Source organism: Hypomesus nipponensis, chromosome 7, assembly GCF_054491055.1.
Source record: "Hypomesus nipponensis isolate SF chromosome 7, ASM5449105v1, whole genome shotgun sequence".
In the NCBI taxonomy this organism is placed as follows: domain Eukaryota; kingdom Metazoa; phylum Chordata; class Actinopteri; order Osmeriformes; family Osmeridae; genus Hypomesus; species Hypomesus nipponensis.
In genome coordinates, this window is record NC_140367.1 from 9,088,715 (window position 1) to 9,106,280 (window position 17,566).

General features: G+C 49.4%; 2 protein-coding genes across 2 annotated transcripts in view; one reads left to right on the forward strand and one right to left on the reverse strand.

Annotated features, from left to right (window-relative positions):
• Positions 1–17,566, forward strand: part of cacna2d4a (calcium channel, voltage-dependent, alpha 2/delta subunit 4a) — a 56,337-nt gene that overhangs the window by 20,502 nt on the left and 18,269 nt on the right. The window lies entirely within an intron of this gene.
• lrtm2a (leucine rich repeat transmembrane protein 2a) lies at positions 140–13,897 on the reverse strand. Its single transcript, XM_084701021.1, has 4 exons — positions 13,684–13,897; positions 10,236–10,392; positions 3,539–4,135; positions 140–2,200 (listed from the first exon to the last, which is right to left on the reverse strand). Exons 2-4 carry the CDS (start codon positions 10,273–10,275, stop codon positions 1,722–1,724), a joined length of 1,116 nt encoding a protein of 371 aa, XP_084557147.1. The 5' UTR covers positions 10,276–10,392; positions 13,684–13,897; the 3' UTR covers positions 140–1,721.

Sequence of the window (17,566 nt, forward strand, 5' to 3'; positions counted from 1 at the left end):
GTCAGGGATGAGACAATATCATCACCCCAATTTCATGGGACACGTGGTAACTCCAATCCAAACATTTGTGAAACCAAGTTATCAGACAATTTGTTGCAAATTGTCATGACTTGAGTCATAAATCCACTCCAATGCCAAATTGAGCTAATCTTGAGTCCATTTAATGCTTTCAGTTATCCAAAAGCACAATTTACTTCAGCAAAATATGTGTCATCAGATGCTGTGTCTCATCCTTAATATATTGATCCTAAACTGGAGTCGATTTCTGCAAAGCTGGATGGGCTGTGTCTAGCTTAGTGTCCATTCAGATCTGTCATATCAGGTGTTCTACATCTATTCTCTGCTCCATCTCACCCATAGATAAGGAAATGTTTCTATAATATCAAGATATTGCCATCATTAGTCTCCACATTGTGACAAATAACTAAATGCATTGAACTCTGGGTAGCGTAGTTCTCGGGGTTCTCAGCCTGACAGAGACTTTATCAGAGTATTCCTTCCTGTGACACAAAACTACAAAGATGGATTAATCTTGCTACTTTTTAATCCACATTTACTAAACTGCGAGTATCTGAGTGTATCTATCCACTTCTACTAAAACAAACAAACGTACAGTTACATTAATACCCAAACAAAAACAAAACAAACCATATTAATATAATTCTGGAGAACAAATTAACATATATGAATACTGGGAGAGTTGATTCACACCACACTGAACATACATTAATAATAATAATATTAATTAAAATGATGACTATCATCATCCTTATCGTAGAGATACAGAGGACAATACACTGTTGTTATCCAGAAGATTTGAGGGCCAATCACGAAAGGGGGTTAGATAGTGGGCAGGGCCAGCTGTTTTTTCATAGCAACTACACAGAGAGGGCTGGAGGGATGAAGAGGAGAGAAACAAGTCTGTAAGTAGGGAATCTTGCAGATAGCGTGATAGAGGGAGAAGGAAAGGAGGAGGAGAATAGCAGCTTTTTTGAATCCCTTCGTTTATTAAAATCCCTTCCGAGTAGGGCGACCATCTTAAAGGATAGGCAGGATGGACAAGGAGGGTGGGAGGGGCCAGATGGGCGAACAGGAAGTAAAGTGCAGGAGTCTGGAGTTTTATAGTCTTTTTAATGTCATGCTAACCTGATTTATAGTCCATACCAGGAATGGTGTTATGGGTCTGTATGGGTGAAGGGGCCTGGGGGAGGCAGAGGGGCCAGAGGGCTCGGTCAGGCTGAGAGGGCCTGGAGGCCTCAGGGGACTCAGGGTTGCTGGGCATGGCTGGGCAGAGGAAGGCATTGGAGGCCAGTGTCATACTCCACAGGTTATCCCATAGAAGTTCATACTGTCCTGGAGTCTGTTAATCCAGGAGGAGAAAAGTGAGGAGGAGGAGAAAGAGGAGAAGGTGTAGTCCTTACTAGTAATCCACACAGGAGAGAACCTAGGCAGGAGGAGGAGGAGGAGGAGGAGAAAGAGGAGAAGGTGTAGTCCTTACTAGTAATCCACACAGGAGAGAACCTAGGCAGGAGGAGGAGGAGGAGGAGGAGAAAGAGGAGAAGGTGTAGTCCTTACTAGTAATCCACACAGGAGAGAACCTAGGCAGGAGGAGGAGGAGGAGTGTTCATAGACCAGGGAAGTCACCTCTCTCTCCCACCAAGGTCGTTCAACCCTTAAACCCCTCTAGCTCACGACCCCTGACCCCTCCACCCCTGACCTCTCTAGGCCACCGAGGAGATCTGTTTCTCCTCGGGGTCTCCGTCGCCCTCCCCGTCTCCCATGAGCGGCTGCCTCTTCTTCAGCTCTCGCTGGTACTTGGCCATCAGCGAGGCGTAGATGCAGCCGTAGGCCGCCGCCGCCACCATCATGATGCACACGATGCCGCACACCACGCCCGCGATGACCACCGTGCCGATGGCCCGCCGCACGCTCACCGGCTTGTACCGCTGGCGCACGCAGTCCGGCAAAGCTGCGGGGTCGCCCGGGGCGACGGGCTCCGAGGTGGGGGAGGCAGGGCCGGCGGGGGGGAGGGCGCGGCTACAGGGCGGCGACGCCCCGACGCCTCCTTTTTTGGCCTCGCCCCCTTCGTTTTCGTCCTCCAACTGGAGGCAGTAGTTGAACATCTCCACGGGGACCCCCCGGATGTCCCGCCCCCGCAGGTCCTTGGGGAGGGTGCACTCCAACGCATCCACTTTCCCTCCTGAGAGGGGGCGGGGGTGGTGCGGGGGGAGAGGGAGAGAGAGAGGGAAATAGAGAGATATAGAAAGAGATAGAGACAGAGAGAGGGTGGGAGGATGAGAGAGGGGAAGAGAGAGAGAGAGAGAGAGAGAGAGAGAGAGAGAGAGAGGGGGGGGGGGAGGGAGGAAAAGAGAGATGGAACATGAGAGGAGGAGAGCCATGACTACCAACGGCCCTCATCATCAGACACCATGTAAACAACAGGCTTATCTAAAGATGAATCATGATTATACCCCTGAGAGAACACGCACACACATACTGTACACACTCACACACACACTTACACGCACACACATACTGTACACACCCACACACTTACACACTAAACACTGTGCTGTCTGACCGAGGCAGGGAGATTGAGATGGCCTCAGCTCTCTATAATTGATGAGGTGACATGAATACGCTTGCGTCTGAGCAGTGTATGTGTGTGTGCGGGTCGGCGTGTTTGTGTGTGTGTGCGCGTGTTCAAGACTAAAACCTCATGAGTCATACTGGCCAGTGTTCTCAGCTGTCGGAACGTGTTTGTCTAGGTCGGGAGCCATGCGACGCATGGCAGCGATAAAGAAGCTGTTCCAGCTCGCAGGCTGCTTGCTGTGCAGGTGGAGAGCAATGACGTGTCTCATGCCAGCTGATGAGATGAAGCAGATGCCAAACAGCCACATGACTGCACCACGATGTGCCCTCGTGCAACACACACTCGCATGCACACGCACACGCTCCCACACACGTACGCACGCTCTCAAACACGCAGACACACACACACTAGCTTTCGTTTCTCGCTCTAGTTGTCGTAGCTCAGTGGGCTCCAGATGCTGTACCAGTAGTGTGGTCAGAGGGGGGGGGGGGGAGATGTTCCCCAGACAGAGAGGACTGTCTCTGGGATGAGGCTCGGGCTCTGCCCCCTCTCTGTCCAGAGCTGGAACTGGAGGAGTAAAGATCCAGTGCTGTCTCAGTCATTCTCTTTTCTATCTCTCTCTCTCTCTCTCTCTCTCTCTCTCTCTCTCTCTCTCTCTCTCTGTCCCTCTCTCTCTTTCTGTCTCTTTCCCTTTCTCCCTTTCCCTGTCTCCCTGAAAGAGGTGGGGCCACCCTGCTGTGTTCAGGGTCATTATAAAGTCATGAGGTCTGAAAGCTTTCATACTGTACCTCCTGTGTGTTCTCCTGCTGAATTGTCTAGTTAGCATAAGGGAGCTGTTTCTGCTCACACTAACACACGCTCACACACACACACACACACACACACATCTTCCTTCTGCCCCCCCCATCGTCCCCCACTCCCTCCTCCCCCTCCTTCCCCCCTTACCTCTATACACCAGCCACTCCATCCAGTGTTTGAACTCCCTGAGGTTGCAGTCACACTCCCAGGGGTTTCCCCCCAGCTCCAGGTGCTGGAGGTTGGCCAGGGGCTCGAAGGCAGCCCTCTCCAGGCCATGGAGCCTGTTCCCGGCCAGCGACAGCCAGCGCAGCCCCTGGAGCTCATCCAAGAGCCCCAGGGGTACGGTCGACAACCCGTTGAGGGACAGGTCCAGGCGCTGGAGCGCGCCCAGCCCCAGGAACAGCTCCCTCTCCAGGGTGGTGAGCGAGTTGTTGTGGAGGGACAGCTGGGTGAGGTTGCCCAGGTCCTTAAACAGGGCGGGGGGCAGGTTGTCCAGGTAGTTGTTGGAGAGGTCCACGCTCTCCAGGGAGGTGAGGTTGGCGAGGGCGCCGGCGGTCAGGGAGGAGAGGCGGTTGTTGGGCAGCAGGAGGATGCGAGCGCCCAGGGGGAGGCTGGCAGGGGGGGGGATGGAGGAGAGGCCGCGGGCGCTGCAGTCCACCAGGCCGGCGCTGCAGAGGCATGGGGGGGGGCAACTGCTGGCCTGGAGCGCCAGGCCGGACAGAACCCACAGCACACACAGCACAGCTTGGGGGAGGTGGGGAGGGGGAAGGGGTGTAAGGGGGGAGAGGAAAGAGAGAGGAGGCGAGGGGAAGAGAGATGGGGAGAGATAAGGGGAGAGGGAAAGGTAGAACCGAGGTGGAAGGAAGGAGAGAGAGGGGGACACACAGCATTATGCACAGTCATTGTAACTTCCTTCCTTAAAAATATACATTCGATAGAGCCCAATGACACATGAAACAGGCTGGGTTAACTTATATCCCTGCAGAGTTTGCGTGCGGGTGCGTGTGTGTGTGTGTGGTGACTGGCAGAGTCCTGGAGGTGAGAAGTAGACAGAGGTGAGCTGGGCCAGAAGCTGTCACGGGTTATTAATGAGGAGGACAGAGCCAGCCAAGCCCTGTGTGTGTGTGTGTGTGTGTGTTTGTGTCCAGTCTATGTGTGGCTGGCATTTGCTGGCCTCAAAGTGGGCCAAAGTGTAGGGCATTGTCATGTGACAAGGTCACTCGTCAATCACCACTGGAGACTATTGCTTTCTTTTCTTTCTCTCTCGATTTCTCTTTTGCCCTATCTTTCACTATTTATCTTTTTCTGTTTCTGTCTCTCTTCTCCGCCCCTCTCTCTCCTTCTCTCCCTTTGTCTCTGTCTTTTTTTTCTCTCCTACCTTCTTCATCTCTCTCTCTCTCTCTCTCTCTCTTTCCCCTTTCTCTCTCTCTCTCTCTTTTGCTCTGGCGTTTCTGTCATTATGTTTTTACTTTAATCAGAGTAACACTTCTTTTCTAACTAACTCACAAATCAACCCCCTGTCTTGTATTTCCTATTCCCCCTCTCTCCTCCCTCTCCTCATCTTCCTCCCTGTCTCCCATCTCCTGTCAGTACTCTCAAAGAAGCACTCTCCTATATTCATTCTATCTTGTTTTTGGAACAAATGTACTTTCTCTCTCTCTCTCTCTCTCTCTCTCCCTCTCTCCCTCTCCATCGCTCCCCTTCTCTCTCTCTGTCCACTAAGATATATATAATCAACCATGTTTATGTTGGAACTCTGAAGGGACTTGAGCACTTGACAGGAACTGCAGTGTTCTGGACCTCTGACAGACCAGATGTTCTAGAACGTTCCTGCACGAGACAGAGGTTTTATAGATTCTAGAAGGTCTGGGAGGTCGTTGGGTGACCGCATTGCTGGTCTGCTACAGAACCGGAGTTAGTTGGATCATGGTAACCGGATGAGCTGATGCCAAAGATTGTTGTTTGTAATAGCCTGTGACCAAGGTTAAATGTTTCTGAAGTCATAAGTCTTAATCTGGAAGAGTGTTTTATTCATCGTCAGCTTGTTTCATCACATTCATATGAAATTTTAAACACCCTGGTTGTTATTTGCATATGTCTACATGCAGCTACTATGTGTGTTTCTGATGAAACCAGGAGGAAAGATTGGCCTGGAGCCAGGACACAGTATAAACGGAAAACAGGATTGTTTGGAAGATTCTAGAATCATACATTGTGTCGTGTTCTGTTCTGGGAGTCCCTGATGAATAACACTTCACGACACACCTCTCTCCTCTCCTCTGCTGTCCTCTCCTCTCTTCCATGCTGCAACAATATTGTTTGAACGTTTAAGATTAAACATGTTTTGACCGTTTCTAACAATAGTCTCCTGTCACTTTCTCACCCTTCTATCACCCTCTACCCCTCCTTTCCTTTCCTCCCTCTCTCACTCTCACACTCCCTCTCACCCTTACTCCGTTTCCTCCCTCTCACCCTCCTTTGCTGCTTTCTCCCTCCTTGTCTCTGGTGTCTGCAGACACTGTAACTCTAGGAGACTGTGCGGTGTTTGTGCGTGTTTGGAGAGAGAGAGAGAGAGAGAGAGAGAGAGAGGGAGAGGGAGAGGGAGAGGGAGAGGGAGAGGGAGAGGGAGAGGGAGAGAGAGGGCTAGAGTTGAGTGTCACATGATACAGGTGTTTTATCTGTACTCTGCGGCAGACAGACAGCCTGGGTAACCTATACAGTACACACACACACACACGTCTTCTGTCTTATTCTCCTGTTCTCTTATTTTCAACCTCTTCATCACTCACTCCCTCACTCTCCCTAACCCCCTCCCCTTTCTCTATCTTGTAAGATTACCAGTACAGGGCTGTTTTTCTGGTGTCCCAAAATGCAGATAAAGACACACACACACACACTCCCTGTGTTACAGGGGGTTTTGATGGAAGCCCGGCATGCAGATAAAGTCAGCAGCTTCAGATGATATCGATCTGTTACAACTAAAGATACGAAACACAACAAATGCAAGGAGTCGGCCTCTCCCTCCATTCTCCCTCCCCCATCTTCCCTCCCACTTTTCTTCCCTCACTCCCCCTCCATCTTCCCCCTCCTCCCCTCCTCTCCTTCTTTTGCCCCCTCTCTTCTCTCTCCCTTTCTATCTCCCGTTTCTATCTCCCTTTCTCCTCACCGCACTCATCAGATGTCTGTGTCCCACTTGTATCAGAGATGTTTAATACCTCCCCTTAAGGCGGGGGAGTGCAAGGGAGGGGATGGGGAGAGGTGAGGGGGAAGGGGAGGGCTACAGAAGAGGAGAGGAGACATATTTCCTCTAAGTCTAATTCATATTTGAGGGTTTTCACAGCAGAAGAGGGTTCTTAGGCTTTCTTGCGCTCCATTTCTCACTGATAACGTCTCCCTCGCTCTCCCCCTCTCTCCCTGTCCCTCCCTCTCCCCCTTTTGTTCACCCTCTCTCTCTTTCTCTCTCATTAATTAGTCCGCATTTAAAATGCATTATATGGACCGGTGTCAAGCAGAAAGAGAGAGAGTGTTTGAAATAGGGGAGAGAGAGAAAAAATTTGATGGAGTGAGTAAAGAAGAGAGACAGAGAGAGGTTGTTGCGCCATGTTGACTAACAAGCTATCCAAGTGTTCCAAAAGGAAGCCTAGAATAGCATAATTTAATGCGCGTGCACACACACACTCACACACATCGCTCTGTGAGAGGGAAAGCAGGCAGTAATTGGTGCTGTCACACTGTTGACTTCAGACAGCCTCTCCAGTAGTGCTTAGAACCAGCAACAGTGGCACGCATCATTGATATGCTGTGACGGAACCGAGCTGTGTGTGTGTTAAGTGTAAGAATATGTGTCTGTCAGTGTGTGTGTGTGTGAGAGTGTGTGTGTGTGTGAGAGAGAGAGAGAGAGAGAGAGAGAGAGAGAGAGAGAGAGAGAGAGAGAGAGAGACAGAGAGAGAGAGAGAGAGAGAGAGAGAGAGAGAGAGAGAGAGAGAGAGAGAGAGAGAGAGAGCTTTCGGTTCCACAGAGGGCTGTGTGGAGCAGAGATGATGCCCAGCACAGCAGGAGCTTCATAGCTCCGTTCCAAACCTAGACCTGCTAGTCACACTATATTTGCCTGACATGGCCTCATGGACATGCTCTAAACCTATATTTGGCTGTCATAGGAACAAGTGACTAATTTGTATATCTTTATTTGAGGTCAAGAACCCAAATGTTTAGATGTGAGGTGCCGAGACCATTTCACTTTCCGAACTACACAATGACGTGAAGGCGTCAGATCACACAATTCTATTCAGTGATTGTCCAGTAGCTCCAATGTCCCAAGCCTAGCCCATCGGCTCAATCCCAAATCCAACAAGGTGTATTTCAAACAGATGGCTCACATTTCCCTGGTCCTGGGTATGATGTCCTCTTCACTGACACACACACACACACTCACAAACAAGCAGACACACACCCAAGCATGCTTAATAAGCATGGACACCTGCTTATTAACACACGCACAGCCATATTCGCACTCTAAGGCAGCCACACACACTTATGAATACCCCCCCACACACACACACACACACACGTATCAGTGCTTGTGCCATATGGCTGCTAAGCTACTGTTCCACCTCCCTTCTCTTCTTCTCCTCCCTCCATCACCACAGGCCTTCCTTTCTTTCTCTGTTCTCTCGCTTCATCTCTTCCCCTCTTTAGCGCTCTGTCACTGTCTTTGTAGTGTGTTTGAAGAGCATGAGGTATTGTTCTACAGAGAGCTTGCCACAACTTCCTTCTTGATGTTTTATGTTTGTTTTTTTGTCATGGCCCCAGCTAATGATATTACTGGTTATTCATAAATCCTTTTATACAATGCATGTGTGGGCGTGTGTGTGTGTATGTATCTATGTGTTTATTTGTGTGTGGTGTTTGTGTGTGCATGCGTGCCCGCATGTGTGTTCGAGGATTAGAAAACAGAGATCAGAAAAGCACTGCCTCTGAGCTTAGAGAACAAGAGAGAGGGGGATGAGAGGGAGAAAGAGGCCAGGGAAAGAGAGTGAGAGACAGAGTGGGAGAAGAGTACACAGACACTTGGAGACAGAGAGTGGGAGCTGGAGTACAGGTTTATACTGCTGGTTATGTTGTGTTTCTGGGAACTGAAGTAGAGGTTGATACTGCTGGTTATGTTGTGTTTCTGGGAACTGTAGTAGAGGTTGATACTGCTGGTTATGTTGTGTTTCTGGGAACTGCAGTAGAGGTTGATACTGCTGGTTATGTTGTGTTTCTGGGAACTGTAGTAGAGGTTGATACTGCTGGTTATGTTGTGTTTCTGGGAACTGAAGTAGAGGTTGATACTGCTGGTTATGTTGTGTTTCTGGGAGCTGTAGTAGAGGTTGATACTGCTGGTTATGTAGTGTTTCTGGGAGCTGAAGTAGAGGTTGATACTGCTGGTTATGTGGTGTTTCTGGGAACTGAAGTAGAGGTTGATACTGCTGGTTATGTTGTGTTTCTGGGAGCTGTAGTAGAGGTTGATACAGCTGGTTATGTAGTGTTTCTGGGAGCTGCAGTAGAGGTTGTCGTGTTTCTGGGAGTGCGGAGACTGGAGTGCGGAGACTGGCTGGGGGAGAAAGTGGACCCAGCTCCCACATAAACACATACTGTACGCACAGTATATTTCATATTCAATATATATACTTATACCACACACACAACAAGCACTCAAGCACACACAGCAAGCACCCACTCACACATACACAAAAAAACCTCAAGGATTCGCACACACACACACACACAAACATACACACTGCACACGTATACCCCGCCTTAGCTGTTGCTATGCCACCCGAGTACACCCTGGGATTCCCATTCTCTCGAGAGGGTTGTGTGTAGTGTGTCTCAGCGTGTGTCACTGTGTGTGTGTGTCCATACAAGTGCGCGTGTGTTTAGATGCAAGTTTCCGAGGCTGGTGAAGGAAGGCATTTTGATTAACAGAAAAGGAATGCATCTTTAAAAATATTAAATTCCCTCTGTAACCCAGTTCTTTTTTTAATCATTATGTCAGGCTAGCTTATGTCATTTCCTGTACGATGACCCACCCCCCCACACACACACTCACACACACACCGCCCCCTTCCCCATCCAACGCTTCACCGCCCTCATATCCCAGCATGCCCTTCAGCCAGAACAGAAATACCACAAACCACACGCGTGTGGTGTGTGTGTGCCTGTGCGCCTATTTCAGCTACTGCATCAACATAACAGAAAAATTAATTCAGAAGGAGGGAGATGGAGATGGAGAGAGAGAGAGAGAGAGAGAGAGAGAGAGAGAGAGAAAGAGGAAGAAAGATGGAAAGAGAAAGAGAGGTAGAGAGATGGAGGGAGATAGAGGTGGAGAGACAGGGAGAGAGAGAGAGACAGAAATATGCTGAGGATAGAATCTGTGTGGTTACGTCAGAGATAAACAAGGTCCAGTAACTCTTCAGACAATGCAGCAGAACACCCTTACACGTGTTAACGAGTCACGTGTCATAATCGTGTGTGTGTGTGTACTGTGTGTGCATGATGCTCGTCATGCGAACAGTAGCAGCTGGACAAACACACAAGGAGTTCCTCCTCCTGGGCTCTTAAGCTTTATGCTACTAGCGTGTTAGCTTGATGCTGCTATTATTAGCATTGTAGGCTTCTTAGTGTTAGCATGTTAGTTGATGCTCCATCATCTATAACATACTAGGCCTGCATCTTAATATCCTGATGCTGTTTGAGCATGTTAGCTTAACGCTAACATCAACAACGCTTGTATTGCTCGATCGCTCTGTGCTTGGCTGCCCACACCTGTCCCGATGGATCGGTGTCTCTGGTATGTACTCACCTGGGCTGGCCGGCGTAGCAGAGGGCCTGTTGAGAGGCATGGCGGCGGGTCCCGCGTCCACCCTCTCTAGTGAAGCTTTAGCATCAGGCTTGGCTAGGCTACACACTAGCCTCCTCTCCTCCAGGGGTGATAGAGAGGTCGTACACACGTGAAGAACCTGGGGAGGAAGAAACCAAGTTTGAGTTACAGATCGGGAGGAAGATTGTATGTTATATGTAAGGATTGACAACTGTCCATGCATTAATGTTGAGTAAATGACCAGATTGGTACCACACAGAGATTCTCCATTTGTGTCAGTATCTGTTGAGTGTGTTTGTGTGTGCGTGTGTATGTATGTGTGTGTGTGAGACAATCAGAAATAACCCCTCTGTGTTTTATTTTATGAATTATAGATGAGTGTGTGTCTTGGCGGTTAACACAAACACTCTCTAAGGGACTCCCATTTCCAGTGTAGTTGTGCATGTGTTTGCCTGTGTGTCTATATGGGTGTCTACACGCGTGTGTGTGTGTGTGTGTGTGTGTGCGCGCAGAAGGTCTAAGTTGAATTTGCTCTGTACACAGATGAGTGAACATGCACCTGATCCCCTTTCTTTTAGTGAGCACACACAAACTCACCCACATACAAACACACACACACACAGGCAAACACGTACAGACAAACACAAACAGACATATTGCAGACTGTCGGACAGATGCACCGACAGACAAATAGATGGTAGGAGTGAGAGCTGGTGAGACAGAAGCCCCACAGCCGGTTCAAGACGAGAATGCTGCGCTTTTTTACCACCTCACAGTTCTGTCCAAAAGGTACGAACACAGCGTCGGGAGTGACTGTTGTACAGTGAAGCTGGCAACAAGCCGGCAGTGAAGGTAGTCACAGAGCCGTAACAACGTCTGTGTAAAGGATATCTAAAATCACAGACAGGGTGGCATACAGCTGTCTTTGCTTGGTTCAGTGTAAACAAACAACAGCGCCATAAAGAGGGGTTTTATAAACGGCAATATTCTCTGTGGATAAAGGCCTATAGAGAGAGAGAGAGAGAGAGAGAGAGAGAGAGAGAGAGAGAGAGAGAGAGAGAGAGAGAGAGAGAGAGAGAGAGAGAGAGAGAGAGAGAGAGAGAGAGAGAGAGAGAGAGAGAGAGAGAGAGAGAGAGAGAGAGAGAGAGAGAGAGAGAGAGAGAGAGAGAGAGAGAGAGGTGAAGGAGACATTAGGTCTGGTCCCTGTGGTGGTGCATCATTAAGGATGTTTGTACCTGTCTGATTCATGCTGGGTAACAGACACCAAGACTAGACCACCCAGGCTGTTCTAACCTGCTCTCCTCTACCCTGCCGTACTCTACTTTAACCTGCTCTACTCTGCTCTGCCCTAACCCGCTCCCTCCTGTTCTGCTGTGCTCTGCTCTATCCTCACTGCCTGGGTGTGTGTCAGTACAGTACTCCTTTAGCTGTTTCTCTTCTCTCCTTCTCTCCTCTTCTCTCTCCTCTCCTTTTCCCTCCTCTCTTCTTCTCTCCCCCTTTCTCCTCTTCTCTCATCTCCCCTCTCTCCTTCTCTCCCCTTCTCCCCTCTCTCCTTCTCTCCCCTTCTCTCCCCTTCTCCCCTCTCTCCTTCTCTCCCCTTCTCCCCTCTCCCCTTCTCTCCCCTTCTCCCCTCTCTCCTTCTCTCCCCTTCTCCCCTCTCTCCTTCTCTCCCCTTCTCCCCTCTCTCCTTCTCTCCCCTTCTCCCCTCTCCACTTCTCTCCTTCTTTCCTCTCCTATTTTTCCCTTCGAAACAAAGTCGTCTGTTGAGCTGACTTGTACACATACTGTACGTGTCTGTCAGTGTATGAGTATGTATGTAGGTATATGTGTGTGTGTGTGTGTGTGTGTTGATACACAGTCTAGCCATGTGTACTATGTAATAACACTCAGGAGCCCTGGGTCCAAGGGTTCTGGTGTCCAGCCATGTGGTCTATTCTCAGAAGGCTTTTTATACCCAGTAGGACCTGTCCACAAACACACACCCGTACATATACAGACACGCTCAAGCACTAAGATACACCCCCTCTGTAGCCCTGTATGAGTGTGTAAATGCTCGGGTGTCAAACTGGCCTGTGTGCTCGAAGATCAAGTGACAGCACCCCCACCATGCCCCCAATACCCTTCTCCCTCTCTACACCCCCCCCCCCGTCTAAACACACATGCACACCCCATCTAAACACACCCCGTATAAACACACACACACACTCCTTGCAGGTGTAGCTGTCTGCACATACTGTGTACTCCCATGTGTGTGTGTGTGGTCTCCCTTTACTGAAACAGGTGTCAACAAACTCCTTATGTAGATATTTTCCTTCGTCTCCTTTCCATTTAGTAGCACATCCAACACACACACACACACACACAGACCCGCGCTCTCACACTCATGCACACGTGTAAGCAAACACCCACACAAACACACACACACAAACACACACACAAACACCCACACAAACACACACACACAAACACACACACAAACACCCACACAAACACACACACAAACACACACACAAACACACACACATGCATACAGAAGCAGTAATGAGCTGAGGAGCTTGTGTGTGTGTGTGCCTGTGCGTGTGTGTGTGTGCGTGTGTGTGTGTGTGTGTGACTTAGTGTTGGTGAAGAGAGAACAAAGCCAGGCTACTAACAAAGCCTGCTACAGTATCAATTATTAAGAGGATCCACACAATGAGAGGAGGGAAACAGAGAACACACACACGTCACACGCACACACACTAACACACATACTGTCAAATACCAGCCCACCCATAACTTATGAGGCAAAAGGAATAGTTCAGTCAGGCACGCGTGTCTGTGTGTGTGTTTATCTGGTTGCCATTGGTATAACATAGATTAGCTGCTAATGAACGTTCAAGCTCCCATCCATCCTTCTTTTAATGCAATTTTCTGCTTGTGTCAATGTTGGCAGACATCCTTGGAAACATGCACGCACGCACACACACACACACACCCCGATGCACACACACACACTCACACACACACACTATGTAATAAGACCTGTGGAGTGTTCAGGCAGGTTTAAGAGACAGCCACCCCAAAAAAAATACAAACAAACACACACCTATACACACATCAATCACACCGATACACACACCAATACTTGCTAGTTGAGAATTTCCCAGAAATGGGGTGGCAGTAAGACAGCAATTATCACCAGATATGTGTCCTTGTGAATGTGTGTCCTTGTGTGTGTGTGGGTGTGTGTGTGTGTGTCCAATCAGTAAGCACAGGAGGAATTCAGATAATATCTTAAATATATGTGTGTTTCTCATCGTGACTGCGTTTGCATTGTGTGTCAAATGGAAATAAACGAAACAAGGTAGTGTTGTGTGTGTGTTCGTGTTTGTCCGTATTGTATGTGTGTGCTGTGTGAGAAAGAAAGAGCAAAACGCTGAGACTCACTCACCTTCTAAAACACCAGAATACCTTCCAGCTTAGCCCAAAATACCACGAAATGCCTCGTGGAGAGAGAGGGAGAGACGCAGAGCAAGCGACCGAAGCGGTGTCCGTTTCTATAGTAATAATCCAGTAGATACGACAGCTAGCGCCGCTGGAGAGGAGAGGGGGGACGAGGAGAGGCGGACGAGGAGTGGAGCGAGAGCAGCGGAGGATGAGGAGAAGAGGATTGGTTCAGAAAAACAGCTGAGAGGTCCAGCTTAGAGCAGAGGCTGGGGGAGATCAAGTCTTCAGCAGAGAGAGAGGGAGAGCGAGAGAGAGGGAGGGAGGGAGAGAGGGAGGGAGGGAGGAGGGGATAGAGAGAAGGGAAGAGAGAGAGCGCGCGGAGAGAGTGGGGAGAGCAGAGAGAGAAAGAGAGCCTTATTCCTCAGGTGCAGGGTGGTGTTTATTTCCCAGTCCTTCCAGTAACACCCAGGTGCTGCTCCTTCATCTCCAGTCCGACTCTATCTCTGCTCCTCATCACGCCACTCCTTCTGTCTGAGTGTGTGTGTTGCTGTGTTTGTGGCTCCGGTTCTTCAGCATGCTCCCGTATCCAGAGGCAGTCTGTGTGTGTGTGTGTGTGTATCAGAGCGTGCCGTCCTCAGGGCAGTCTTTCTTGTGCTCGTGTTGCCTGTCTGTGTGTGTGTGCTAACCCCGCCGTATGTGTGTGAGCACTCAGTTGCTCACGCGTATATGTGTGTGTGTGTGTGTGGCTTGGCTTGTCACAGATAGTAACGTTAAAGTCTGCTGCTTCTGTCTTAGACTCTCTCACACACACTGAGAGAACGAGAGAGAAAGGGGGGAGATGGGGAGGGGGGATGGGGGAGGAAAAAGGGGAGATGGAGGCAGAAAGGGGAGGGAGAAACAGAGCAGAAATGGTGAAACAGGGCGACAAAGGGAGAGACAGAAGGTAGGAGGAGAGAGTGAGAGCGAGAAAGAGAGAGAGAGAGTAGGAGGAGACAGACATACAGAGAGGTAGAGAGAGAGACAGAAGGTAGGAGGAGAGAGTGAGAGCGAGAAAGAGAGAGAGAGAGTAGGAGGAGACAGACATACAGAGAGGTAGAGAGAGAGACAGAAGGTAGGAGGAGAGAGTGAGTGTGAGAAAGAGAGAGAGAGTAGGAGGAGACAGACAGACAGAGGTAGAGAGAGAGACAGCGGCCGAGAGACATAGACAGAGAGAGACAGAGAGCGAGAGAGGAGGAGGATGGGATCAGCTGCTCTCGGGACTACAGAAGATGAATCTCCCTCTCTGCAAATGGGCTTTTCTCCTGCATTCTTGTCATCTGTCTGTTCATCCGTCCCACTTTCTGTTCAGCCTTTCCTGTCACTCACACAGGCAGCTGTCAAGGTGGTCTGTGTGTGTGTGTGTGGGGGGGGGGGTGGTGATAGATGATTTGTAAATATCCTGCCTCTTTCTGCCGATCTGTTGCCATTTTACCCAAAGAGGAAGAGAGAGAGGGATTTATGTGTGGAGAGAATAGATGTGGACCTGATCCACCACGTCGTGATGGATGCAGGGATGGGACAGAGAGAGAGAGGAGGAAAGAGATCAATTAGAATGGAGAGACAGACGGACAGGCAGAGAAAGTAAAAGGGGAGAGAAATGAGAGAGAAAGATAATAACTATAGTGTATATGTGTGTGTGTGTGTGTGTAGATCCACTAAGCCTCTTCCTGCTAGGCTGTATCTAGGCTGGCAGGATGGCAGAGTAGAGCTGGTAACTCCCCAGACAGGCAGACTCTGTGTTTGTGTGTTTGTGTGCATGTGTGTTTGAAAATGATGATTCACACACACCCTTGTGTGTTTGCACACAGTTCCGAATCACTTAACTGACACCCATATGTCAACTCCTACACACACTCACATTCACACGCCTACACCCGCACGCACATGCACACGCAAACACACACTGGCACATCATCTGCGCGCGCTCATTAACTCTCAACCAACAATTTTGTGATGACAGTACCAAAGTTATCATTCTCATTAACAAATAGAACAACTGTGTTACATCACAGGTTCTGCCCTTTTTCTGTGTGTGTGTGTGTGTGTGTGTGCGTACCTCTGTATGTGTGTTTGTGTACTACATGCGTGTGTGTGTGTGTGTGTGCATGTGTGTGATGCCCAAGTCTACCCCAGCCCCAGTATGGTTGTGCATCCATTACTCCCACATTAACACAATGATGAGCGCCCCAGCACTGGGCACCGGCCTCTCTTGGCATGCACACACGCTCACACACACACTCTCACACACTCTCACACACACACAGACATCCACTCGTGCCAACACAACCTGGCAGTAATACCTTCACTGCCTCAAGGGTCACATCTCCTGGCATCCACACACACACACACACACATCCAAACACACACACACAGATCCACACACACACACACACTCATTCACTGCCTCTAGGGCCATGAGGGCACCGTTTTAATACTCATTATGAGAGCTTCTTTACTGGAAACACACAGCATGACAGCTAGACTGGAGAGGCTACTGCTAGTACAAGTTACTGTGTGTGTGTGTGTGTGTGTGTGTGTGTGTGTGTGTGTGTAGGTGTTTGTGTGTGTGTGAAGGTGTGTGCGAAGGTGTATCTGTGTGTATCTAATTTACCACCTCATTCTGTCCAGTGACAGAAAAGATGTAGCACTCTTACTTTCTGTATTAACTCTGCCCTCTGAGGCTAAATCACCACCTGCACACACACGCATGCTCTCTCTCTCACACACACACACACACACACACACGCATACACACTAACACACAGGTAGGAAGCAATATAAATCAAGGACAGGTTCCTGGATGAGAGATGCCCCAGTTCATCTGGGCTTCCCCAGGTCATATATCCTGCTGAGGTCACACACCACAACCAGCTCATGACCACAACACAACATAACAGCATCATGACCACAACATGACCACTTGTGTGTTGTGGCAAGCCACGCTCAGGAAGACACGCATACACACAACATGAACACGTTCAAGGTAGTAGCAGCGCGTGGTTCTCCTGCTGCCGCTCAGCTCTCGCCCTCCCTCTCTTTCTTGAGCCAGATCCCCCACCCCCCACCCCCACCACTACCAGTGCTGTCGGCTCTGCTTGTGGGGAGCGGGGCGCTGATGTGTGATTGAGTCCCAGCCGTGCGTTTGGCTGAGTGGAGAGCTGGAAACAGGTTAAAGTGGCCGTCCCCAACCTGGTGCCGTGAAGACCCCCAATCCCTGGGGATACCACTGTGTGTGTGTGTATGTGAGAGTATGTGTGTGTGTATGTGAGAGTATGTGTGTGTGTATGTGAGAGTATGTGTGTGTGTATGTGAGAGTATGTGTGTGTGTGTGTGTCCACCTCTCTCTTGGTGTTTTCACCTCATCAGTTCGTCCTGTTCTTTTCTCCTTCATCCTCTCTTTTTCTCCTCCGTTTTTCTGCTCGTTAATCATGTGTGTGTGTGTGTGTGTGTGTGTGTGTGTGTGTGTGTGTGTGTGTGTGTGTGTGTGTAGTTCGGAGGGCAAAAAAGAAAGAGAAAGACAGAGTGGGAGTGTGTCCAGCTGATTTATCCCTGCAGATCCCAAGTGGTTGCGTGTTTCTATGGAGTTTCTTATAAAACAACTCTTCCCGTCTAAATAACGTCACACACCGGTCAAAAGCAACTCACTTGACTATAAATGGACATTTCCTTTGAAGGAAGAGGTCAGGTTTGTGGGGGGGCTGTGTGGGTGCTGGGAGGTGATGTCATCCGTCCTCCTCTCCTTGGCTCACTGTAAAGGATTAACAAGACACACACACACATACACACCGACACACATGCATGCACAGTGCCACTGATGAACTCTTTATCCTGTCAAAGCCATAGTTGAG

Excerpts from the sequence above, each read along its gene's own strand:
- lrtm2a (XM_084701021.1), bottom strand. The coding sequence starts at position 10,275 with ATGCCTCTCAACAGGCCCTCTGCTACGCCGGCCAGCCCAG. Across the intron at positions 4,136-10,235 it reads TGCTACGCCGGCCAGCCCAG|CTGTGCTGTGTGTGCTGTGG; the intron begins GTGAGTACATAC and ends ACCTCCCCCAAG. Across the intron at positions 2,201-3,538 it reads GGAGTGGCTGGTGTATAGAG|GAGGGAAAGTGGATGCGTTG; the intron begins GTAAGGGGGGAA and ends GCCCCCTCTCAG.